The sequence below is a fragment of the Caenorhabditis elegans genome, chromosome III (genome assembly GCF_000002985.6).
Source record: "Caenorhabditis elegans chromosome III".
NCBI lineage: Eukaryota > Metazoa > Nematoda > Chromadorea > Rhabditida > Rhabditidae > Caenorhabditis > Caenorhabditis elegans.
Window position 1 is genome coordinate 2,597,245 of NC_003281.10, and position 25,871 is coordinate 2,623,115.

Below are 25,871 nucleotides of genomic sequence, written 5' to 3' on the forward strand. Positions count from 1 at the left end.
GGATAAAAGTGGCCACGGAAAGTGCGCAAGCAAATCGGGGAAACGCGTCAGTGGGGAGCCTTTGCGCGTTTTTGGATTTATTTTATTTTTATTTTAATTTCTCGATTTTAAACGTTTTTTAATGTTTTTTTGAAAGAAATCGTTGATGAATCTGGTTTTTTGATACATTTTTCGCATAAAGTTGATAAAATATGAATTATTGTTATTAAAAATTTACTATTTTGACCAAAAATTATCCACAATTTGTTCGTTACACCAATTTTCATGTTTCTGGCTAATTTTTTCCGAAATATTGCATTTTCCAAGTTATTTTTGAATTCCCGCGCAAATTAAAGCAAAAGAAAAGTTAAAAAAAAAAACGAATTTCTGACCTTTTTTCACTTTTTATATAGTTTTTCGATTTTTTTTTTCCAGAAACATTCCAGTTTTCTGGAATATTTTTGAAATCCCTGTGGTCATCTTCAACTTTGCAGACTTATAATCTCTGAAACTACTGAAATTAGCCGAATATTGCGAAAAATGACTTGTTTCGAATCTAGTTTCAAACAAAAAATTTAAAAAAAGGCCTAAATCTGTACTTTTTTAGTCTTTAGAACTGAAAAAAAAAGTTTTTTTTTACCGCTGAAACCCCAAAAATTAGGCGAAATTGACTCAAAAATGTTTCAAAACAAACTTCAAACCAAAAAAAAGCTTACTTTTTCACTCAAATTCTAGGATTTTGCTGGAAAAATCCCACTTTTTTTTCAATATTTTCCCTCTTTCAATTAAATTAATTGAATTTTAAAAATCTCCCGGCTTAAAATTACAATTTCAGGCATGAACGAGCCATCGGCCTGCTCGGGGCCGCCCGTAAAGAGCAAAAGCTCGAAAAACGAGCCATTTTACACATTAAAAGCTCTACTTCCACGTGAGTTTCTTCAAAAATCTGCTCAAAACCCAATTTTTTATTCCAGCGTACAGCGAAATTCAGGGAAATCACGATCTTCTCATGTCGTACGAGCTCGGGCCTGTTGAGGGAGGATTCAGTGGTAGCAGACGAGTTAAGGAGAAAATCTCCTCGTTTTTGCCGCATATAATCGGCGAATTTCACTTGGACGCGACGAAAGAGGCGAGCTCACTGCGAGCTCTCATCGAAAAACCGCCGATTCACAAGGAAATTTCGAATTTGACGAGCTCTTCGATGCAGGGATTCAAGCTTTCTGCTGGGCCCGTCGATGAAAGGTGCAAATTCGACGATGTTCTAGATTTTTCTGATTTAAAATTGAAATTTCCCATTAATTTTGATGTTTTCCGCAAAATATTGCGGAATTTCGCTATTTTTAAACATTTCTCCCATTTTTGTAGAAATCGCTGCGAGACCCAACGGACGATAGGGACCATGCACCTTTAATTTTTGTAGATTTACTGGTGGCATTTTAAATAGTTTTAGGCCAATTTTTGCACAAAAACGGTGGAAATTCAACTGAATAAGCACAGCGCCACTCTTTCGAACATTTTAATTCAATTTCCGCAAATTTTTGAATTAATTCTGGCATTTTTGTAGTGATCGTTGCGAGACTCAACAATCAATAGAGACCATGCGCCTTTAATTTTGTAGATTTACGGAAATAATTTTTTAACAGTTTTAGCCCAATTTTTGAACGAAAACGGTGAAGTTTCGACAAAATAAGCTTATCGCCACTATTTCGAACGTTTTAATCAAATGTCCGAAATTTTTTAATTAATTCTCCTATTTTTGTAGAAATCGCTGCGAGACCCAACGGTTTTAATAGTTTTTGGTCCAATTTTTGCACGAAATCGATGAAAATTCCACAAAATAAGATTAAATATTCAATTTTACAGGTCAACACCAACATTTTAAACTTTTAAATAATTTTTCCGCTATTTTTCAGACAAATTCTTGCATTTTTGTAGTGATCGTTGTGAGACCCAACCAGCGCAAGAGACCATGCGCCTTTAATTTTGTAGATTTACGGGAGGCATTTTTAACTTCTTTTTGTCATTTTTTGCGCGAAATCGATAAAAATTCCACAAAATAAGATTAATTAATTAAAATTAAATTTTTCCAGATATCGCCACCTATTCGAGCGCCGAAAAGAGGAACCAAATCTGGCGTACAGCGAGAAATTGAATTTAATACGGGTTCGGCAACAATACGACGCATATGGATTTGATGATGATGAGACGGAGAAAGGATTTCCGAAGAAACACAAGAAAAAGAAGAAGGATAAGAAGAGAAAGAAGGAAAAAGAAGAATTAGGCGATGCGGAGAAAAGAAAAAGAGCCGCCGATGAGCCAATGGAGTTTTAGGGGGGATTTTGGGTGGGTTTAAGCTCAATTTTGAGGAAAAAAAATGAATAAAAAAGTCGTATTTATTAAAGGTGGTGTAGCGCCAGTGCCTCAATGACCGAATATCATGATAAAAAAATTCAAAAAAAATTTCTAAAATTTATATGATTTTTTTTAAATTGAAAAAATCTCAGTTTTTGCCAAATTCCGATTTGAATTTCCGTTTTATTATTTATTTATTGTTATTTTGCCTTATTTTTCACCGATTTTCCAAGTTTTCAGTGTATTTTTACATGGAATTTGAAGAAAAAGTCAAAATAAATTAAATTTTCGATTAAAAAGCATTTTTAATTCAATTTTCAGATGATTTTCGCGCGAAATTTAGGAAAAATAATTAGCAAATTATGAGAATTTCGAGTAAAATTTTAAGAAAAAAAACATAATTTTTTCAGTTGATTTTTTGAACGTAAAAGAGCTAGAAAATTTGGAAAAAATTATTGAGGATTCTTTAAAAAAATTATCGCCAAAAGTGATAAAATTGGAAAAAACCCAATTTTTTGAAGAAATCTTCTAGTTTTTGGTAAAAAAAAAAAATTTAAAAAACGCATTTATGCGATTTCGAACCTGAATTGATTAATTTCACGGATTTACGCTTTTAAAGTAGCTTTTAAACCAAAAATTTGCATCTGTTTTGACTTTTTCTTCGAATTTCTTGTAAAAATACACTGAAAACTTAGAAAATCGGTGAAAATTAAGAAAAAAAAATGAAATATTGGCGGAAATTCAAATAGGAAAGTCAAGTCAAAAACTGAGATTTTTTCAATTAAAAAAAATCATTAAAAAATTTGAAATAATTTTTTGAATTTTTTTACTATGATATTTGGTTATTGTTGTACCATAGGCATGTTTTAAAGCAATTTCCCATAAAATAAAATTATTAAATAACAGTCATTCTTGCGCGAATCGCCATTGCAATATCCTGTTTGCAGGAAGACATTAGAGCATTATGCAGTTGTCTTCGACGCCGTTGGCTCAGCTGACGCTCCAATGAGTGACGATGCTCTACCATACAGATGTGTGTTGTTAGAGCCACTGAAATTGGATTTAAAATTAAAAAAAAAATGGAAAAGAATAAAAATCTTTGGAAAAATTGATTTTCTGCGATTTCCCGCAATTTTTAGAGTGATATTCAAATTTAAATTCAATTTTCAGATGATTTTTGCGAAATTTAAGAAAATTAATTGGCTAATTATGTGAATTTCGAGAAATATTCGAGGTTTTTTTTCCTAAATTGTTGACAAAAAATCGAAAAAAATCAAGGTTTCATTTGATTTTCTCAGAAAAAATTAGAAAATAAATTTGAAACAAATTGAAGATTCTGAATTTGTCGCCATAACTGATCAAATTGAAAAAACGAATTTTCAGTTGAATTTTACAATTTTTGAGTGAAAATTATTAAAAAAATAATATTTCGAAGAAATCTTTCAGTTTTTTTTGTAGAAATTTTTGAATTTTTTAGTTGTTTCAATGAAAAAATTTTAAAATTTGGTTTCCGTACGAGAAAATCAAAAAAAAATTCAATTTCTGCATAGAAATTCAGTTTTTCAGGCAAAAATTGAACATTTCGGTTTTTAATTTTAAAAACATCGATTTTTTTTGAAATCTGGTGAAAATTGTGTAGTTTTCAAAATTTTAGGTACAAAAATTTCGATTCTGGCTCAAATTGTGCTTAAATTAGTAGGAAAAATCGGAAAAAATTCAGAAAATTACAGAAATTTAGCCTTAAAATCGTTCTAAAATTCAGTTTTTCTTAAAATTAAAAAAAAAATCTAATTTCTACATAGAAACTCAGTTTTTCAGAAAAAATCTGAAATTTTCAGTTGTTTGAAAAAAAATTTTTTTTCGAGTTTTCAGCTAAAAAATGGAAATTTTTTAAATTCTCGTAAAAATTGTGTAGTTTTCAAAATTTTAGGTAAAAAAAATTTCGATTCTGGCTCAAATTGTGCTTAAATTAGTAGGAAAAATCGGAAAAAATTCAGAAAATTACAGAAATTTAGCCTTAAAATCGTTCTAAAATTCAGTTTTTCTTAAAATTAAAAAAAAAATCTAATTTCTACATAGAAACTCAGTTTTTCAGAAAAAATCTGAAATTTTCAGTTGTTTGAAAAAAAATTTTTTTTCGAGTTTTCAGCTAAAAAATGGAAATTTTTTAAATTCTCGTAAAAATTGTGTAGTTTTCAAAATTTTAGGTAAAAAAAATTTCGATTCAAATTTTACACAATTTAACAGTAAAAATCAGAAAAATACACAAATTTATTCTAAAAATCGTTCTAAACTTCAATTTTTCATCGAAAAAATGTCAAAAAACCCACTCAAAAAGCATCCAAGAGTTTCACAAAATAGGCTCCAATCAGCTTCTGTATAATATAAAAATTGTTCTTCATTTTTTGGTTCTTGAGTATTTGTTGAATGAATAATGAACATTGTAATAATGACTGGAATAAATGAAGAAATTGTTGAAATCGACAGAGCTCGTATCACTTTTTTCGCATTTTTTGAGAAAAAATAGCCAAAAATTGCGTAGAATGGGGCTATCAAGGCGAGCAGCAGGGCGACAATGTCTGGAAATTTAGCAAATTTGAAAAAAAAATTAATTTTTTCAGTGGAAAATCAAAAAATGTTGGTATTTTATTGGCAAAACATTGAAAAAATGGGGTTTTTACGATTTTTTGACTTTTTTTCATGAAAAGTTGAATTTTTCCGAGTTTTCATCGACTTTTTTCAGAATTGCTCCGGAAAAATGTAGATTTTTACTGAAAAAAACGGAAAAATTTTTTTTTTACTAAAAGTCGAGAAAAATTATCAATTTTTAGTTCTTTTCCTTGAAAAAATCCAGAATTTTTTTTTCGAAAAAATACGTTCGATTCGTTCAAATTCGTTCAATTTCAAGTTCAAATTCGAAATCGTTGATTTTTTTCACAAAAAAACCAAACATTTTTCGAATTTTTATCTTAAAAAATCCTTTTTTATTCAATTATTAGATTGAAAATTAAAAAAGTAGTCATTTCTAAAATTTCTTTTTTTTGTCGAACATTTTCTGGAAAAAATCCAAAAAAATTTGAATATTTTTAGATAGGATTTTTTCTTTAAAAAATATCTGAACAATATTCAGAAATTTTTCTAAAAATCTGAAAAGAAAAATATTTTTTTTTGTAGGAAAAACAATAGAAATTGTGGATTTTTTATTTTCAAAAAATAATTTTAATCCGAAATTCTGAAAAAATTTCCAAAAATCAAGAAAAAAAGTTTTTTCAAATTACCATGAATTTTCAAACGAATGTTTGAGAAAAAGAAAAAATCTGAATATTCAGAATTTTTTTAATCCGAAAATTTTCCAGAAATTGTTCTAAACATCTGGGGAAAAATGGTTTATTAAATTTTTTTTTGTAGGAAAAAAAATGAAAAATGTGAAGATTTTTGCTAAAATTCAATTTTTTTCAGAATTCTCTCCTACTCAACTCACCCAACACAAAGCTCGTCTGTACCAGTTCTCCTCTCGATAAATATGTCTGAAATGTCAAAAACCAATGGCAATTAAATTCATTCAACAATGATCCACTTCGCGATAAATTTCGACGATATCCTTCTGAAAATTAACCTATAAATTAAATTATTTTTTCTTCATTTTTTTGTTATTTTTGTTTAATTAATATCAGTCAATATTACCTGATATATCATTACATTGACGAAAAAGATTAGCGTGTTGATGTACAAGTGTATATGATATATTACCACAATCCAGACGAGCAATCTGATTTGATAGGTGAAGCTGGCAGTTTGGAGGCGGTGTCTTGAAAATTTGAGAAATTTTTGAAGAAAAAATTATTCAAAAAAATTCATTAATTTTTTTAATTAAAAAAGAGTATTAGAAAAATCTATTAAACATTTTTTTTCAAAAATTCGAAAATTTTTTATTTTAATTTTTCTAGTTTTTTTGGAAAAAAATTCTAAAATATCAGAAAATATAAATAAATATTTTAAAAATGTTTTGGGATTTTCAAAATTTTGCAAAAAAAAAGTTTGGAACTTTTCAAAAAAAAAATTTTTTGAACATTTTGCGATCATAAAACAATTTGACAATTCTGAAAAATAAAGTGGTTTTATGGAATTTTCGAAAAATTCGAGTATTTTTTCTGTACATTTTTGCTATAAAATATCAGATCTAAAAAAAAATATCCGGCATTTTTCTTGAATTTTGCGATTTTTTAATTTTAGGCTTTTCCAAAAATTAAAATTGGAATTTTTTGAACTTTTTTGAGTTTTTCAAAAGAAAATCGGCTAATTTCTCGAAAATTCCTGAAAAAAATTTGAAATTTGTCAACCAGAAGCAATAAGAATTTTAATTTTCGATATTTTTTTCCAATTTAAACATTTTCAGGTCCCACTTTTGTAACTTTTCAACTAAAATTTCCCAAAAATCTCTGTAAAAACCACATAATCTACTAATAATCTACACGAAAAAAGGTACCGTTCGAAATTTAATCGAAATCCAATAATCCGAAAAAATCGATATAAATTGAATAGCGACGACATTTAATAATAGAATAGTTTTTTGCTCCATTTTTCCCTTTTTGAGCCCCAAAAAAAAACATAAAAAAGTTGAGCTTCTCCCTTCTTCTCGCCACTAATTCAGTTTATTCAGAGATATGGGATCTCGAAAGTTTGCTGAGAATATTCCGGATATCTTCTCTCAAGAAGAAAAAGAAGAAGCTCTAGGAGCTCGAGGAGCAGAAAATTCAAATTCCACGGAGCTTTTGAGTTGGATGAGAAACGATGAAATTGGACGGAATTCTGTGATGGATGGACCATTTGGAGCAAGAAAAGGTGCTGAAAATGCACGATTTGTGATACAGATTACAGAGAAAAACCGGGAATTTCTTTTAAAAAATCTGAAAAAAACTGATTTTTTGAAGAAAAATTTCCAGACAATTTCAAAAGTTTTATTCTCAAAAAAAAAGTTGTTCAGAAAAATTTTTAAACATTTTTTGGAATTATTTCCAAACAGTTTCTGAATTAAAAAAAAACGGAAATTTTCCAATTTTCTGGAAAAATACATACTTTTTTCGAGATTGCCAAAAAAAGTGGAAATTTCTCGGAAAAAAATAAACAGTTTTTTTTTCAAAAAAATTGGATTTTTCGGGAAAAAAAAATCCGACAAGTCTTGAAATGAAAAAAATTCAGAAGAAAAATGTAGAACTTATCTAGAAGAAAAATTCGGTTTGAAAGTACAGTACCCTTTAAAGACGCATACTTTTTTGTATTTATCAAAAATTAGGCTTGGGCCTTAGGCTCAGGCTCAGGCTCAGGCTCAGGCTCAGGCTTAGGCTTAGCTTAGACTTGGGCTTAGAAAAATGAGAAATTCCCAAAAATTCTTAAAAATCCAGAAAAAAATGTCCATGAAATTTTTTTTTGTCGGAAATTTTCAAAAAGTATCGAAATTTTTTTCCAAAAATTGCTTAAGCTCAGGGAAAAAGAGAAATTCGTGGAAATTCTTCGGAAATTAAAAAAAAATGTAAAAAAAAAATAATAAAAATTTCGGAAATTTCATCGACACGTATGTTTTGAAAAATTGAGATAAATATTTGTAAATTTTTGATTTCAGGATTCCACTCGCTGAAACATCCCTGAAGACTATCATGAAAGTCTATGAGCATTCTAGAAAATTCAATACGGTGCTTCTGAAAATTCGCAATGATTGGTTGTTTCAATTCGAAATAGATAATGAACGCTTTGAATTCGGGAGAAAAGGTGAAGGATGGCTGCCTTTGATACGTAAAAATACTGCTTTATTCGATGATGATGGATTCTACAAAATTTACAATTTTTTATTCTACATGTATAGCGAAAAACAAAAATCATTGGAAAACCTAACCGTCTCATTTTTCCACTTGAACTCTGCCGACTCAAATGGACTGGGTGCTTCTGTCCTCGAAACTATTTTGTTTCAAATCGAGAGTTTTACGAAATTGTTCAAACTGACGAATGTGAAAATGGATGGCCTTACAGTGACAGATTGTATACGTCTGTTGAAAAAATTTGATCGAGATTTGTTGGAGAATATATTGATGAATTATTGTAAAAATCAAATGGAAGAAGATGAATTCAAATCGTTGGCTGAGGTGGAGTGAGACCTTGTATTCTTCATTATTAATTTGTTTTTATCGTTGCAGGTTGTAAATGAATTTAATTGCTTGAATTCCATGGAAATCGTAGGAATTGTTAGACCAGACAAGAATGCTGCGACATCTTCCACCTGGGACAAACATTTCGATAATTCGAAATATGAAGTTAAAACCACGGATTACTCGTGGAAACTGTTCAGAAATAGTGAGTAATTTATTTGACAATTGAAATTTTATTTAATCTCTGAAGCCATTCCACCCGTGTCATGTAATTTTTTTCTTAAAAAATATTCAGAAATTTTGAAATATTTTCAGAATTTTTGGATTTTTTTCTTCAAAAATTATCTGAACAATATTCAGAATTTTTTAATCCGAAATCTGAAAAATTTCCAAAAATCTAGAAAAAAGTTTTTTCGTAGGAAAAAAAGAAAAAGTTGAAGATTTTTCCGATAGTAATTTTTTTTGTCAAAAATTTTCTGAAAAAAATCCGGAAAAATTTTAATTTTTTTAGAACTTTCGAGATTATTTTAATCCGAAAATTTCCCAGAAATTTTTCTGAAAATCTGAAAAATTTCCTAAATATTTTTGTAGTAAAAAAATGAAAATTTTGATAAGAAATGTTTTTCAAAACTACAAAAAAAAAAAGTTTTTTTTTTTTAAGTCTAAAAAAAATTTTGAAATTTTTTTTCTAAAATTCAATATTTTCAGAATTCTCCAACTCAACTCACCAACACAAAGCTCATCTGTACTGATCCACTTCGCTATTAATATCATCGATATCCTTCTGAAAATTAACCTATTTGAAATTAAATTATTTTTTCCCATTTTTTTTTGTTCTTTTTTCTCAATTAATATCAGTCACTATTACCTGATATATCATTACATTGACGAAAAAGATTGGAGTGTTGAATCTGATTTGATAGGCGAAGTTGGCAGTTTGGAGGCGGTGTCTTGAAAATTTTAAAATAAAAAAAAAGCTTTAAAAAAAATTGAATTAAGCCAAAAAAAAATAAAATTTCGGAAAAATTTTCGGATTTAAAAAATTAAAGAAAAATTTGTTTCAGTATTTTTTAATAAAAAAAATCCAAAAGTTCTAGAAATATTTAAATCTTTTCAAACAAGAAAAATTCAAATTTTAATAGTATCCGAAAATTTATTTTTTGAATTTTTTCTGAAAAACTCCTGAATACTTTCAGAGAAAAATATAAATTTCCGGAAGTTTAAAAAGTTCTGAAAATATCAGAAAAATCTGAATTTTTTTAAATTTTGGGCTTTTTGAATTAATTTTTTTGAAAATTTGGCGATTTAATATCAGAAAAATTCGAATTTTTTTTTGATTTTTCCTAAAATTTCTAATAAATTTTTTGGGATTTTCAAAAGAAAGCTGGAAGTTTCCAAAATTTTCAAATTATTTATTTCAAAATTTTCTGACAATTCTGAAAAAAATTTGTTGGAATTTTCGAAAAATCCGATTTTTTTTTGAAAATTTCTGAAAAAATCAAAAAAAAATTCGCTTTATTTAATTTTAGAAAAAAAATTCAAAACGAACCCGAAAGTTCTCAGAATTTCCGAAAAAAAAATTTTGAAATTTTTTTTTGCGTTTTTTGAAACATTTTAGAAGAAATTAGGGAATTTTTTGGGTTTTATTTTTTAATTTTAGGCTTTTCCAAAAAAATAAAATTGGAATTTTTTTTCGCCTTTTTCAAAAGAAAATCGGCTAATTTTTTTTTAAATTTACGAAAAATTCTGAAAAAATTTTAAATTTGTCAAAAAAAAAAGAAAAAAATCAGGAAATTTTCAATTTCAATCCAAACTTTTTAAAATTTTTTTGTTACTAGTCCTAAATCACCCCGCCACTTTTTTCTTTAAATTTAAATAAATTTTCAAATAAAAACGTGTGGAGTTTTTGTATTTTAAGGCTTAGGAAATAACCATTTTTAAGCCTAAAGATGGAAAATGGACATCACGTTTTATTAAAATGGATAATATTGAAATGAGGGGAAATAATACACAAATAAAAAAAAGTGGCGGGGTGATTTAGGACTAGTACCATTTTTTTAAATAAAATTTCCCAAAAATCTCTGTAAAAACCACATAATCTACTAATAATCTACACGAAAAAAGGTACCGTTCGAAATTTAATCGAAATCCAATAATCGGAAAAAATCGATATAAATTGAATAGCGACGACATTTAATAATAGAATAGTTTTTTGCTCCATTTTTCCCTTTTTGAGCCCCAAAAAAAAACATAAAAAAGTTGAGCTTCTCCTTCTTCTCACCACTAATTCAGTTTATTCAGATATGGGATCTCGAAAGTTTGCTGAGAATATTCCGGATATCTTCTCTCAAGAAGAAAAAGAAGAAGCTCTAGGAGCTCGAGGAGCAGAAAATTCAAATTCCACGGAGCTTTTAAGTTGGATGAGAAACGATGAAATTGGACGGAAGTCTGTTATGGATGGACCATTTGGAGCAAGAAAAGGTGCTGAAAATGCACGATTTGTGATAAATTACAAGAAAAAGCGGGAATTCTTCAAAAATTCTGAAAAAAATTGTTTTCCCATTTTTCGGAAAAAATACATATTTTTTTTGAGAGTGACGAAAAAATTGGAAATTTCTCGGAAAAGAATTCTAGACACTTTTATTCAAAAAATTCGTATTTTTCAGGAAAAAAAACCCGAAAATAGTAGACTTTTTTATTTAAAAAAAATAGAAAGTTGCAGAAAAAAACCCGAGAATTTTCTAAATTTTCACAAAAATCCAGTAATCGCTAGGAAAATTCTGGAAATTTCTGAAAGTTGAAAAAAAAATCAGAAAATTGATCAAAAATTTTTTTTGCAATTTTCTAAAAAATCCAGATTTAAAAAATGTACTTTCATCGAAAAAATTGAATATTGAGAAAAATTCGGTTTTTTTCCAGATTTTCAGCACAAAAATATTGAAATCTTTTGAATTTTTAGGAAAAAACAGTAAAAAATTCCAAAAAATTGGATTTTCGGGAGTACAGTACTCTTTAAAGGCGCATACTTTTTTGTATTTATCAAAAATTAGGCTTGGGCCTTAGGCTCAGGCTCAGGCTTAGGCTTAGCTTAGACTTGGGCTTAGAAAAATGAGAAATTCCCAAAAATTCTTAAAAATCCAGAAAAAAAAATGTCCATAAAATTTTTAGAAAAGTCTTGGAATTTTAAGGATGTCTTTGTCGGAAATTTTCAAAAAGTATCGAAATGTTTTTCCAAAAATTTCATAAAAATTGCTTAAGCTCAGGGAAAAAGAGAAATTCGTGGAAATTCTTCGGAAATTAAAAAAAATGAAAAAAAAAATAATAAAAATTTCGGAAATTTCAGAAAGTTTTTCAAAAATTATTATATTTTCCAGTGACTTACTGTGACTATACAGCAAGTGCCCGTGCATTCACCTCCATCGAAACATACATTCAACACGAAGTCCTTCCATTCTACGGAAATACTCATAGCTCCGTTACAGTAACCGCCGAGCAAACGACACTTTTCATGCACGAAGCGAGACAAGAAATCCGTGCATTCAGTGGATGTGGTGATCAGGATTCTGTAATATTTACTGGAAGTGGATCAACTTGTGCTGTTGAGCTTCTTGTTCATTTAATGAGTGATGGGAAGGATGATGAAGAAGTTATAGTGGTACATTCCAGTCAAGAACATCATAGTAATCTTCTGCCGTGGCGGAAAATTGCAAAAGAATGCAGAAATATTGAAGAGCTCGAGAATGGACAGATTGACTTGGTGCATTTGCAAAATGTGCTCAAAGGCAAGCATTTTGCTATGGAATTACTTACAGAAAATTACGAAAAATTTTAATGGCTGTATTTTTAGAAGAATAAAAAAGAAACACTCCAAAATTTTCAGAAAAAAAATTCTGGACTTCTCTGAAAATTTTCCTAATGGGGTTATTCAAGTAATGTAGCAAAATGTATTAAAATACATGTTTTTAAGTATTTTAACAGTTGTGACGTAATTTTTCTACACTTTTTTAAATTTTCCGACACTACTTGAATAACCCCATAAAATTAAACAAAAAACTGGGAATTTTATTTTGAAAATTTCAGAAAATTCGAAATTCTGAAAAAAACTTTATTTACCTTTTTAGAAAAAAATCTGTAATTTCTCAACAAAAAAACTAGGATTTTTAAAAAAATATTCTGGAAATTTTGTATTCTTTCAGAAAAAAAAATTAGTTTTCAGAAAAATTACAAAAAATTTCAAAATTCTCCAAAAAAAGCCAATTATTTTTCCAATTTTCGGGAAAAAAATTTATCGCAAAAATTCTAAAAATATGTATTACTAAAAATTAAATATTTTAAAACAATATTCAACAAAAAAAAACCGAAAAATAAATAAATTTCCCAAAGTTTTCAATTTTTTCAGAAAAAAAAAAGTTATCTAAAATTTAAAAAACATTCGATTTTTTCCGATTCTCCAAAAAAACATAGTTTTTATTCTGAAAAAAAAATTGAAAAATTCCTAAAAATCCTATGAAAAATTGAAATTTTTTTGGAAATAATCAAAGAATTGCAGATTTTTTTAATGAAAATACGTAAAATCGCTAATTTTTTATAACAATTCTCAAAAATTACTGATTTTTCTTTTCTTTTTTTTAAAGCTCACAAATTTTCTATTTTATTTGGCATTTTAATGAATTTTTTAAATTAAAAAATTCCAGAAAAACCCTGCGGTATTTCGAATTTTTTGATAATTCTTTTTTTTGATAAAAAATCTGAAATTTTCAAAAGAATTATTGGAAAAATACAAAATATATCTGAATTTCAGAGAATCTGAATTGTAATTCCGAAAAAAAAAATTTTTGTTATAAAAAAAATCCGCGATTTTCCGAATTTTTCAAAGAAAAAAACCACTTTTTTGAAAATCAAAAAACATTTTTCAAAAAATTCCTTTAAAAAATCTATCCATTTCCATATTTTTTAAAACAATTTTCCAGAAATCCGAGAATCCCATGGATCTATCAAAATCATCGGAACATTCTGTGCAGCCTCCAACCTTACCGGAATCCTAATCGATATTCAAAATGTCACAAAAATTCTGAAAATGTTCGATGCAATTGCGATTTGGGATTTTGCATCGGCGGCTCCATATATTCCAATTTTAGTTAATGGTACATACCCATTGGATGCAGTTTTCTTCTCGGGACACAAATTTCCAGGCGGTGTCAGCTCTCCGGGTGTTCTGATTGTCAAAAAATCGATAATTCAGGCGACTAAGCCGAAGAGAATTGGTGGTGGAACGGTTTTCTTTGTACGTATTGAAAAATTGAATCAATTCGTAAATCGACACGACTATGTGTCGATTTACGCAGCTTGTGTACTCCACGAGGAGAAGGAAATCAAATTATTGATTTTTCAGGAAAATCCCCAAAAAAATTGGGAATTTTTACAAAAAAAATCTCAAAAAACAAGAGAATTTACAGATTTTCTCGAGAATTCTTTGAAAAATTACCCTATTTTTTGGAAAATACAAAAAATGTTTTAAAATTACTATTTTTTTGGAAATAATAAAAAAATCGTGGATTTTTTAGCAAAAATTTTAAAAAATCCCCAATTTTTTTATGGAAAAGTATTTGTAAATTGCAGTTGTTCGGAGAAAAATAATAAAAAATCACTGATTTTTCTTGAAAATATATTCCTAGAATTTTCTAATAATTTTTATAAGAATTTTCAGAAAAATCCTCTTTTTTTTGGCATTTTAAAAAAATTTGGAAATCAAAATTTTCCAGAAACCCCCCAAAAAATTTTTCTCAATGTATGTAAGAATTTTTTGAAAAAAAACCACCAATTTCCGAATTTTTCAAAGAAAAAAGCCTCTTTTTTGAGAAAATTCTTTAAAGGGGGAGTAGAGTTTGTGATGAAATATATGTTTCTGACTCTAATTTTGCCCCTGATGCCGAATATCGATGTGAAAAAATTCAAAAAAATTTCCCTGATTTTATATTAATTTTTAAAATCCGAAAATTCATTGGATGCCTATATGTGAGTTTTCAAACGCTGAATTTTCCCGCCAGAGACGCCCCGCCCACGAAACCGTGCCGCAGGTGTGGGTTTACGGGATGAATATTTTCCTTCTATTTTTATTTGATTTTATACCGATTTTCGTCGATTTTTCTCATTTTTTCGCTGTTTTATATTGAAATTTTTGTTATTTCTCTTAAATTATGCCTTTCTATTGATGAAATGCACAAAATTCCATGAAAAATTCCATTTTCAGCACAAATTCGACGGGAAACAAGGTGGAGTCAACCGTGGACAATAAATCTATTACTTATTCGTGTGTAATGCTTTTGTTTTTTAGACAAAACAAGTAAATTTATTATAAGACTGTTTATATTCAATAAACTTTACAAAAAAAACATTTTTGGGTAAAAAAACTACAAAAATCGAAGATTGTCCTCGGGAGCGCGACGAATCAACGTGTTCCGGATAACTGAAATGTTAAATGTTTGTATTAATGTGGAGAACTTTCGTTATTGAGATTTATAAAGAGACTATTGATAAGCACTAGGATTAAAATAGGAAGTTTAATTTAATTTATTACGATAGTAAGATATTTGCCGAATAAGTCGACATACTGATGATTTTTAGGATGTTTCAGGCTGAATTATTTAGCGATTCTTACTTTTCAATTGTTTTTTAAATAATATTTTCTATAAGAAGTGCTTTCTTTCCAAAAAATCGTCGTGTCTCCGCGATTTTCCTCGTTTTCCGTCGAATTTGTGCTGAAAATGGAATTTTTCATGGAATTTTGTGCATTTCATCAATAGAAAGGCATAATTTAAGAGAAATAACAAAAATTTCAATATAAAACAGCGAAAAAATGAGAAAAATCGACGAAAATCGGTATAAAATAAAATAAAAATAGAAGGAAAATATTCACCTCGTAAACCCACACCTGCGGCACGGTTTCGTGGGCGGGGCGTCTCTGGCGGGAAAATTCAGCGTTTGAAAACTCACATATAGGCATCCAATTAATTTTCGGATTTTAAAAATTAATATAAAATCAGGGAAATTTTTTTGAATTTTTTCACATCGATATTCGGCATCAGGGGCAAAATTAGAGTCAGAAACATATATTTCCCCACAAACTCTACTCCCCCTTTAAGAATTTGATTAATTTTTCCAATTTTTTTTTGACAAAAAACTGTAATTTTTCGGAATTTTTTAAAAATCATTTTTTTTTGTGCATTTTTTTGAAAATTTTCCGGAAAAACCACAATTCTTTGAAAATTAGAAAAAAAAACAAGTTTTCTTTTTGAATTTAAAATAAAATCTGCAATTTTATTTCGAAAAATGTATTTTTTAATTTCTTTAAAGATAAAAAAAAACAATATTCCCAATTTTTTTTTACATTAAAAAATTTTTAATGGAATTTTTTTTCACTTTTTACAAAAATTTCAAAAAATTCTCAATTTCAGGTGAATTCCACAGACGAATGGTATTTGAAAGAAGTTGAACATCGAGAAGAAGGTGGCACTGCTGATGCAGTTGGAGCTGTCCGATTGGCAATGGCTGTGAAAATGAAACGATCAATTGGAGAGGATACCATTAAAAATCTCGAATCCTCAATTTCACATCTCGTCCTTCAGAAGATCAGAACCATTGAGAATCTTGTACTTCTCGGTCCATCGGTCGTAGATCATCGTCTCCCAGTATTCTCATTCCTAATTCGTGATCCTCAAAGTCAACTGTTCTTCCATCATAATTATATTTCTGTTCTGTTAAATGATCTTTTTGGAATTCAAACTCGTGCTGGATGTATGTGTGCTGGTCCGTATTCTCAGAAGCTTCTCGGAATCGATGAAGAGCTGTCACAGAGATTTGTGAGCGCAATTCAAGAATCACCAGATCTCGATAGAACACACCTCCGGCGGCAAGCTGAATACTCGCAACAGGAATTCCTGAGACCTGGATTCACGAGAATCTCGTTTCCTTATTTTTTCAAGATGGCGGAAGTCGATGAGATTTTGGAGGCTATTCGATTTATTGCAAAACATGCGGCCGACTTTTTGCACTTGGTAGGAGCCTTGTGTCGATTTACGCAAATTGTGTACTCCACGAGGAGAAGTATTTTTTAAAGCCACGTGGTGCTAGGCTGTCCCATCACGGTTTGATCTACAAAAAATGCGGGAATTTTTTGTCCAAAAAATGTGATGTCAGCCATGCGAACTCTGCGTCTCTTCTCCCGCATTTTTTGTAGATCTACGTAGATCAAGCCAAAATGAGATACTCTGGCACCACGTGAAACGAGAAAAATTACCGATTTTTTCCGAAAATTTTTTTTTTCAAAATTCAAAAAACAACCAATTTTTCCGGAAATTATTTTTAAAAAATACACTTTTTTTTTCAGAAAAATTCAAAAATTGAAGATTTTTCTGAAAATTCTCAAAAAAAAAAATTGAGACAGTAGAATTTCTGAATTTTCACTGAAATTTCTGGAATTCTCGGAAATTTGGTTGAATTTCTTCGAAAATGCTCAAATTTTCATGAAAATTAAACATTTCCGTTCATTTTTCCATTTATTCCAATAAATTCTATCAATTTTCAGACAATTATAGAGAAGTTATAGTAAAATTTGTACAAAACCTTCAAAAATTCCGAAAATTTGGAGAATTTTAGAACAAAGCAATTTTTGGCGAATTTTCAAAATTTTTTCGTACATAGAAAAAAATTTAAAATTCTCAATTTTTTGAGAATTTTCCCAAAAAAATCCGCAATTTTTTGGGAATTTTTGGAAAAATCGACAATTTCCATAAATTCAATTTTTCGAATTTTCTCAAAAAAAATTCTTTACATTTTTGAGAATGAAAATTTTGTGATAGTAGATCATAATCTCTCCAATTTCAGTACCAAGTAAACTGTGAGACCGGTGAATGGCATCATCAAAATCAACGAGTATTTCATGGAAGACGATGGCTCGGACATGTTCAATTCACCCCAACCGGCCTGAAAACTAAGCCTTTGGCTGTTCCAGAAGTGCCTGATATGAAGAAATGCCTGGAAGCGGCAAAAGTGTTGGCTCAAGAGTCGTCGGATGCTCTGAATATCTCGAAAATTCCAGATGGAAGACTGGCGATTAATTCGGAATATCACGAACTTCGGTGGTTTGTTCTTCCGATTGAGGTGGCTGAAGCTCGAGCTGGACGGGCGGTTTCATTTCCGATGTGTGTGATTAAACCGAGAAAGTATACAGAAGAAGCTTCACATCAAGAAATTCCATCCGAGCAGCATCAAGAAGCTCCGCAAGAAGAGTGTGAAGTGATTTGTGACGATGTGATTTGTTATCTGAAATCAGATAAGCTGAAAGCTTCAGAAGACGTGGGCGATGCTGCTGAAGCTGAGGAGGTGAAGCAGATGGAAGACTGGAATAAGCGGGTCATCGTGAGACGTGTGGAGAATTTGAGTAAAGAAGACGAACGGCTTCAAGAATGGCATATTCCGTCGTTGGAAATGTACAAGAAAGTTACAGACATTATTCATCAGCTCAAGATGATTAGGGTTAGTCGAATTTGCCAAAAATAAAAATTTCCAATTTGCCGGAAAAGTGGCAATTTGCCGGAATTGAAAATATACGTCAAATCGTCCAACCGGCAACTTGCCGATTTTGCCGGAATTGGAATTTTTTAGCAAATCAGCAAGTTGCCGGAATCAAAAATTTCCGACAATTTGGCCACCGGCAGTTTCCGGTAATTTACCGAATTTGTTTTTGCCGAAAGCAATTTTTATTGAAAATTTCCGGCAAATCGCCCAACCGGCAATTCGCCGAAGTTGCCGGAATTTAAAATTTCCGGCAAATTGTTCAACCTTTGTCAATTTTGCCGAAAGTTAAAATTTGCGGCAATTTGCCGAATTTGTCAGAAAAGTGGCAATTACCGGAATGGAAAATTACCGGCAAATCGTCTAACCTGCAACTTGCCGATTTTGCCGGAAAAGCGGCCATGCCAAAAATAAAAATTTCCGGCAAATTGGCAACTTGCCAGAGTTGAAAATTTCAAGCTAACCGTTCTACTGGCAATCTGCCGAATTTGCCGGAATTGAAAATTTCCGGCAAATCGGGTAACCTGCAATTTGCCGATTTTGCCGGAAAAGCGAAAATTGAAAAATTGCCGGCAAATGGGAATTTCGCCGGAATTTAAAATTTCCGGCAATTTACCGAATTTGCCGGAAAAGCGGCAAATTGCCGAAAGTAAAAATTGCCGGCAAATCGGCAACTTGCCAGAGTTGAAAATTTCAAGCTAATCGTTCAACTGACAATTTGCCGATTTTGCCGGAATTGAAATTTTCCGGCAAATCGGCAAATTGTCGGAGTTGAATATTTCCGGCGAATCGTCCAACCTGCAATTTGACGAATTTGCCGGAATTGAAAATTTTCGGCAATTTTCCGAATTTGCCATGAAAGCGGCAGTTGTCGAATGTTATAATTTCCGGCAGATCGCCGAATTTGCTGGAATTGAATATTTCCGGAAAATCGTCTAACCGGCAATTTGCCCAATTTGCCGGAAAAGTGGCATTTGCCGAAAGTGAAGGTAAATCGGCTAATTGCCGGAATTGGAAATTTTTAGCAAATAGGCAAATTCCCAGAATTGAAATTTTCCGGCAAATCGGCCAACTGGCAATTTGCCGAATTTGCCGAACTAAAGTTTCGAATAATTTCCAGGACGGCGACAAAGTTCTTGTGTGTCTCTCCGGCGGCAAGGATTCTCTATCGCTTCTTCACATTTTACGGCACTATCAACAACGCTGTAATAAGGCTAGAAGGTATGAAATATCTGGGTCTCGCCACGACTTGTGTCGATTTACGAGCAGCGCAGAAATTTTTTTTTTTGAATGAAATCGATGTCAAAACGCGCTCCACGGACAATTGACAACGCTCCGCCCCCAACAGCTGGGTCTCGTTAGGTATTTGGCGGCAATAGTGTATATTCAAATTTTTTCAAGAATTTTTGCCTTTTTCGTTATGATTTTTACATGAAATTATCAATTTCGGCTCAAAAATCTTCAAAAACAATGTAGAACCTAACGAGACCCTTGGCTCGGGGGCGGAGCCTTATTTCAGCGCACCCGTAAATCGACACGAGTTACTGTAGCTCGTGGCGAGACCCATGTGCTCAGAATATGGCGAAAATTGTCATTTTTCGTCGGAAATTTTTGAAAAAAAATTCATATTTCCAGCACCTCCTTCGAACTCGGTGCAATCACCGTTGATCCAGGATCTGCAGAATACAATCCACGCCCATTAATCGAGTATTGTCGACGGCTCAATATTGATTATTTCTACGAAGAGCAGGATATTATTGGAGCCGCCCGAAAAACGCCCGGACTCCGATCGATTTGCGCGTTTTGTAGTCGAATGAAGCGTGGCCGACTCGCCGCCGCCGCACAATTACACGGATGGAATGTTCTGGCGATGGGACAACATTTGGATGATCTTGCTGAAAGCTTCTTCATTGCCGCTTTTCAGAATGGAAATTTGAGCACGATGAAGGCTCAGTATACGACGAAGTTAGTACTGAAAATTAGAAAAATCGATTTTTGTTCGAGTTTTTTGAGACGAAAATCCTGAAATTAATCTAAATTTCGTTGTTTTTCAGGTAGAAACACCAAAAATCAGTCGATGTTTAAGATTTTCCTTTCAAAAATTCACCGAAAATGAAAAAAGATTGATTTGCCACCAAATACCTAACGAGACCCGACTCTTGGGGGCGGATTTTTATGGAAAATTTACGATAAAATCGAAATATTTTCCAAATGTTTTGAACTCAAAATCCTGAGAATGCGTATTGCACAACACATTTGACGCGCAAAATATCTCGCAGCGAAAACTACAGTAATGACTACTGTAGGTGTCGATTTACGGGGCTTGGCGGCAGCTCGTAAATCCACACTTACAGTAGTGATTACTGTAGTTTTCGCTGCGAGATATTTTACGCGTCAAATGTGTTGTGCAGAATATCTCGCAGCGAAAACTACAGTAATGACTACCGTGTTCAAAAAAACAAAAAATTGGGAAAATAACTTGATCTTTCCTGGAAAACACTGAAAAATCGTATATTTTCCAGAAAAATACGCTCCGCCCCCAACAGGCGGGTCTCGTTAGGTATTTGTAGACAAAACTTTAAATTCAAATGTTTTTGTCACGTTTTTCATTAGTTTAATAAATTTTTATGCCGAAATTTATAAAATAACATAAGTTCGACGAAAAAATCAATAAAATCGATGGAAAATTGAAAATTTTCCTAACGAGACCCAACTGTTGGGGGCGGAGCGTTACCAATTGTCCGTGGAGCGCGTTTTCACGTCGATTTCAAAAGGAATTTCAATTTTTTTCCAGAGACGGAGCTCTTCGAGTCATTCGACCGCTGGTGATGGTTCGCGAGAAGGCTCTACGAAATTTCGCCGAGGATAAAAGTATTTTCAGCGATTTTTTTTTTGAATTTATCTCCAAATAAATAATTTTCCAGAACTCCCAGTTGTCGCGGAAAACTGCCCGGCATGCTTCAACCAGGCCACCGAACGTCACCGTGTCAAGCAGCTCCTGGCTCAGCAGGAGCTCATCTTCCCCGACTTGTTTAATTCACTGAGATCTGCTCTGAAACCACTGCTTTTGGTGGGTGATTTATGGGTTTTCAAGCTCTAGTAACGCGGGATGTCCCTTGAAATGGCAGAGTTTTGGGAAGCTCGGCCGCGACGCAGCAGCGCGCGGAGCGGCTCAGGCAAAAACGTTGATTCTGTTTTTTTTTCTACCAGAAAATGATAAAATCAATGTGTTCGTCTGAGCCGCTCCGCATGCAGCTGCGTCGCGGCCGAGCTTCCCAAGCTGAAAACTCTTCCATTTAAATATAAGAGGGACTCTGAGCCCCCTTGAGCTCTTTTTTTCAAATCTAATAAATGTTTTCCAGGTTGATTCGGCGCACACCAGCGTGATGCGGAGCCAGGCGGTGCATAATATTGTGAAGGAAATGTCATAGGGAATTTTTCCTATAAAAATTAAAATTTTCCTATTAAAAAAAATATTTAAATATTTTTCTTGTTGTTAAATGTTAATCGTAATTCGTCCTTGAGCGTTTGAATGTTTTTTTGATGTTTTGGTTTGTTGAATAAAAACTTTCAAAAATAAAACCGACAACTGACACATTGATGAAAAAGTGAGTAAAAAGTTAGTCAGCTGTTCCATCGGAAGCCGGCTCAAAGCTCTCAAGCTCCAAAGCTCCAAAGCTCCGAGCCAGTCTGCCGCCGGAATGCGGATCGCCTTGATTTTCCTCGTTCTCCTCGTTTCCTTCGCCTCGTCATGCAAGAATTTCGATAAATATATGAATATGTTCTGCCGTTACGGCTTGGAGCAATCCCCATGCACTGTTGAGGATTGTAAGTTTTTTTATTTATTGATTTTTTGTGTTTTGTTTCAAAAGATTCATAATTAATTTCAGATAGCACCTACAAATCCGCGTGCTGTGCCATGAAGAACAACTGCTCGTACAAGGAATTCCCGAAGGATGATGTCTGCTGCTTCACTGTTGAGTGCCTCAAGAGATGCTTCCCGGAGAAGCTGCTCAAGAACGATAAAGTCTATTAAATAATTGGATTTTGATGTTTTAATTTTTTTCCAATAAAGCCAATTTTTTAGACTAAATTTTCGGCGATTTTCTTCTTTTTTGAGATAATTTTTCAAATTTCGCGCGGGAAAAGTGATTTTGCGCCACTTTTTGAGCCTCTGCGGCCATAATCGAAGACTTTCAAAAAAACGAGTTTCTCCACTTTTTGACTCGAAATAAAGCGTTTTCCGAAACATTTTGAACGTTTTATTAAATATGATTTTTGGTCATTTTGACAGTGTTTGAATTGTTTTTCCGTTGTTAAAGGAAAAATGACACGATTTCCCATAAAAACCCTTTAAAAACAAGCAAATTTGAGTTTTTTTGAACGTTTTCTCCATAAATTTCGATAAAAAACCGAAAATTCCGTCTGAAAAGTTGTAAAATGTGTTCCAGAAAAAAACAAAAAATTGTTTTTTCAGAAATCTGTGCAATATTGCGTGAGGGTGTTTGCACAAGTGTCGTCAAATCGGGTGTTTTCTATTTTCGTTTTGTTTATTGAAAAATTTTCGCTCACTGAAAACGGGTTTTCTCTGCGAAACCTGAATTTTTCCTCGTTTGTTCAATTAAAAATTGATTATTTAAATTTCAGAGCATGTCAGAGCTATCAGATGAAGAAATTTCCTTGCAAGCGCTTTACGATCCGAGCAAAAAGGTGATCGGCGATATTGAAGATGGGATTTTTTCCACCCCGGAGCTCCAACCTCGCATCAAAACGGGAATTGATAATCTCCAGTTGGTCACGAAGCTTGTGAATCAGATGAGATTGTTTTCGTCGAATGAGCAGGTTTTTTATCGAAAAAAAAAAAGATTATTTCTGAAATTAAATGATTTTTTTTCAGATTGAAGACGTTCCAACAAACTCGCTGCCCTATCTCCTTGTCCCATGTTTTTTGGGAATTCTCCACCAAAATTTGATGACTGAGCCCGGCCTGAAGCTCGACGAACTGAGAAAATCCAAAATTTATATGCGAAATTTTCTGGATCGCCTCCGAGATTTGTGCCTGATCACCACCAGATTACCATGGGAAGATGAGGATACAGAAGAGCAAAATTTAAAGGAGAAGCCGAAGCTTGCAGTTGAAGAGATCAGAAGATTGAAGTTGGAGCGTCACAAGAAGAAGCAAGAGCTCAAAATGGCGGAGCTCAGGATCCAAAAGCAGCTGGAAGCCGTTTCAATTGATGAGCAGAATCTCAGAGAGCTCTATATTACTCAGTTATTGTTCTGGAGTGAAAGATGTTACGAGGAGTTGCAGGCGATTGATGGTGTGTAGAATATCGCCTAGTTTCCATGGAAAAATTATTTTTAAAAATCACGAAAAATCGGAATTAATGTGATTTTCTGGCAGAAAAACGCAATGTTATCATATTTTTTTTCTGAGAACTCGAAGAAAACTGGAATTTTTGCTTGAAAAATCGTTTTGTTGCTCTAAAAATGCTCAAAATGGCTTCGAAATGCCGAATTTCATGGAAAATAAGGAGAAAAATGGCTAAATTTAGCTAAACTTCCGGATTTCGCACATTTTTTCATTAATTTAACGATGTTTCCAGACGAATGGTAACCAAAACACAGAAAAACAGCAAATATGTTCAAATTATGATCTTTTATTCGAGAAAAAAACTATTTTTCTGTGCGACGCTGCTTTTTAAAGATTTTTTGTAATTTTTTTAAACTATTATTTTAAAAAATCGAAAAATTCAATTTTCAGGGTCATTTTGAGGCTCTAAGAGCTATAAAATTCGTTTTTACCCACAGACAATTAAAAAAAAAGCAAAAAAAGGAAAAATAATAATTAACTCATTTTTTAAATTTTTGCAAAACTCCTTTAAAATTAGAAAGTTGTAAAAAAAATTTCGAATTTTCAATTATTCAAAAATTGGAAAAAAATTAGACAATTAACAGGAAAATTCATTTCTTTTATCAAATCTGGTTTATTTTGATTTGAAAAATCAGAAAATATATAGTTTTCTTCTACAAACAAAAAAATGATCAAATCACGACCAAATCGGAGATTTCCGCTAAATTTTGGACTTTTTTCTTGTTTGTAGAAAAAAAAGATATATTTTCTAAAGTTTTTCATCAAAATAAATCTAAATTTTTTTTTCGATTTTTGAATTAAAAAAATTAATTATTCAAAAATCGAAAAAAAAATTTATTTTGATGAAAAACTTCAGAAAATATATCATTTTTTTTCTACAAACAAGAAAAAAGTCCAAAATTTAGCTAAAATCTCCGATTTGGTCGTATTTTGGTCATTTTTTTGTTTGTAGAAGAAAACTATATATTTTCTGATTTTTCAAATCAAAATAAACCACATTTGATAAAAGAAATGAATTTTCCTGTTAATTGTCTAATTTTTTTCCAATTTTTGAATAATTGAAAATTCGAAATTTTTTTAAACAAAAAAATAAAAAAAATTTAAATAATAAGTTAATTATTATTTTTATTTTTTGCAAATTTTTTAATTTTCTGTCAGTAAAAAAGTTTTTTAATAGTTTTTAGAGCCTCAAAATGACCCTGAAAAATTGAATTTTTCGAGTTTTGAATAATTTTCAGTTCTTCATGGCCAAGCCTTTTAAGCCTTTTAGAGCAGAAAGCGACGTTTTTAAAAACGGAAAACAATTTTCAGACGAGCTTCCACTGCTGAAAATGATGGCTGAACGAGCATCTCACCCACATCGTCATCCAGCTCCACCACCAGCAACAAAGACAGTTCCAACACTTAAACCCTTCATTATTACCAGAGATGCTCAACAGAAGCAGGTCTTTGGGCTCGGATATCCAGGAATTCCAGCGATGAGTGTCGATGAATGGTATCATCAGAAATTCGGTCATAATCCACAAAATGCTCCACAATCGTCGGCTCCAGCCGGGGCAGAAGCTCAAGAATCCGAAGAAGAGGTTGATGATGACGAGGCGAGAGCGAAGGCGATGCGTTGGGATGAATATAAGGATGATCATCGACGTGGATGGGGAAATATGCACAATAAAGGATAAATTATATTGTAGATCTCTACTTTTACGCGGGATTCCTAGCTCCCGCATGTGTCGATTTACGCGGCTTGTGTACTTCACGAGGAGAAGGCGAAAAATTTTGAAAAATCTGCATTTTTTGAATGGAAAAATTGCAGAATTGGCAATTTTCGGCGGATTATTTTGAGAATTAAAAAAAAATTGCAGTTTTTATGGGAAAAAATTTTTTGATAAAATTATTGAAAATTTTTTCCGCGAAAATCTGCAATTATCCGTTTTTTACGATATTTTTCTAGAAAAAAATCAATAAAATTGCGGTTTTCTGGAAATTTCAAAAAATTCCAGGTTTTTCGAAAATTTTGAAAAATAAATTATTCAAATAGAGATATTTCAGATATTTCTTTCAAAAAACTTGAAAATTTGCGTTTTTTTGAAAATTCTGAAAAAATTCAATAAAACCGCGGTGTTCTCTTTGAAATTCTCAAAAATCACTGGTTTTTTTTTGGGAAAATTCAAAAAATTGAGGATTTTTCACTAAGAAGTCTCAAAAAAAAATTCGCCGAATTTCCTGAAAATTCTCAAAATTTTCCATAAAAATTGCGGATTTTAGCAAGAGTTTTTTTCAAAAAAAAAATCGGATTTTTCCAAAAAAAAGTTCCCTTCACTTCGGGGAGTTCACGAGCCGCGTAAATCGACATTTTTATACGGCGTCTTATTTTCGTTTCGAATAAATGTGAAACTGTAAATAATTATATTTTATTATATTTTTTTTTGCATTTTTAAAGGGTTTTTACCTTT

At 31.5% G+C, this 25,871-nt stretch overlaps 5 protein-coding genes and 1 non-coding gene across 6 annotated transcripts; all 6 read left to right on the plus strand.

The window, feature by feature from the left end:
• The first annotated feature begins 808 nt into the window (after positions 1-808).
• On the plus strand, positions 809-5,968 carry mdt-19 (Mediator of RNA polymerase II transcription subunit 19). Its single transcript, NM_065186.5, has 4 exons — positions 809-907; positions 954-1,221; positions 2,070-2,322; positions 5,791-5,968. The coding sequence occupies exons 1-3, from the start codon at positions 817-819 to the stop codon at positions 2,308-2,310; spliced, it is 600 nt and encodes a 199-aa protein (NP_497587.1). The 5' UTR covers positions 809-816; the 3' UTR covers positions 2,311-2,322; positions 5,791-5,968.
• On the plus strand, positions 1,814-1,924 carry Y71H2B.12. Its single transcript, NR_101795.1, has one exon. It is a non-coding gene; the product is annotated as an Unclassified non-coding RNA Y71H2B.12 (non-coding RNA).
• A 1,023-nt stretch (positions 5,969-6,991) lies between the features above and the next one.
• Positions 6,992-9,297, plus strand: Y71H2B.11 (BTB domain-containing protein). The gene is made up of 4 exons (NM_065187.6): positions 6,992-7,173; positions 7,952-8,468; positions 8,520-8,676; positions 9,180-9,297. The coding sequence occupies exons 2-4, from the start codon at positions 7,986-7,988 to the stop codon at positions 9,221-9,223; spliced, it is 684 nt and encodes a 227-aa protein (NP_497588.2). The 5' UTR covers positions 6,992-7,173; positions 7,952-7,985; the 3' UTR covers positions 9,224-9,297.
• A 1,475-nt stretch (positions 9,298-10,772) lies between these two features.
• On the plus strand, positions 10,773-21,625 carry Y71H2B.5 (Aminotran_5 domain-containing protein). The gene is made up of 10 exons (NM_065188.8): positions 10,773-10,952; positions 11,846-12,253; positions 13,442-13,755; positions 15,926-16,525; positions 17,355-18,005; positions 19,165-19,265; positions 19,680-20,009; positions 20,839-20,915; positions 20,969-21,114; positions 21,407-21,625. The coding sequence occupies exons 1-10, from the start codon at positions 10,775-10,777 to the stop codon at positions 21,473-21,475; spliced, it is 2,874 nt and encodes a 957-aa protein (NP_497589.3). The 5' UTR covers positions 10,773-10,774; the 3' UTR covers positions 21,476-21,625.
• A 93-nt stretch (positions 21,626-21,718) lies between these two features.
• Y71H2B.4 (Lipoprotein) lies at positions 21,719-22,131 on the plus strand. The gene is made up of 2 exons (NM_065189.6): positions 21,719-21,872; positions 21,935-22,131. Exons 1-2 carry the CDS (start codon positions 21,746-21,748, stop codon positions 22,078-22,080), a joined length of 273 nt encoding a protein of 90 aa, NP_497590.1. The 5' UTR covers positions 21,719-21,745; the 3' UTR covers positions 22,081-22,131.
• Positions 22,132-22,691: 560 nt separating this feature from the next.
• Positions 22,692-25,465, plus strand: ppfr-4 (Serine/threonine-protein phosphatase 4 regulatory subunit ppfr-4). The gene is made up of 3 exons (NM_001384042.2): positions 22,692-22,886; positions 22,942-23,365; positions 24,730-25,465. The coding sequence occupies exons 1-3, from the start codon at positions 22,695-22,697 to the stop codon at positions 25,095-25,097; spliced, it is 984 nt and encodes a 327-aa protein (NP_001370777.1). The 5' UTR covers positions 22,692-22,694; the 3' UTR covers positions 25,098-25,465.
• Positions 25,466-25,871: the final 406 nt, after the last annotated feature.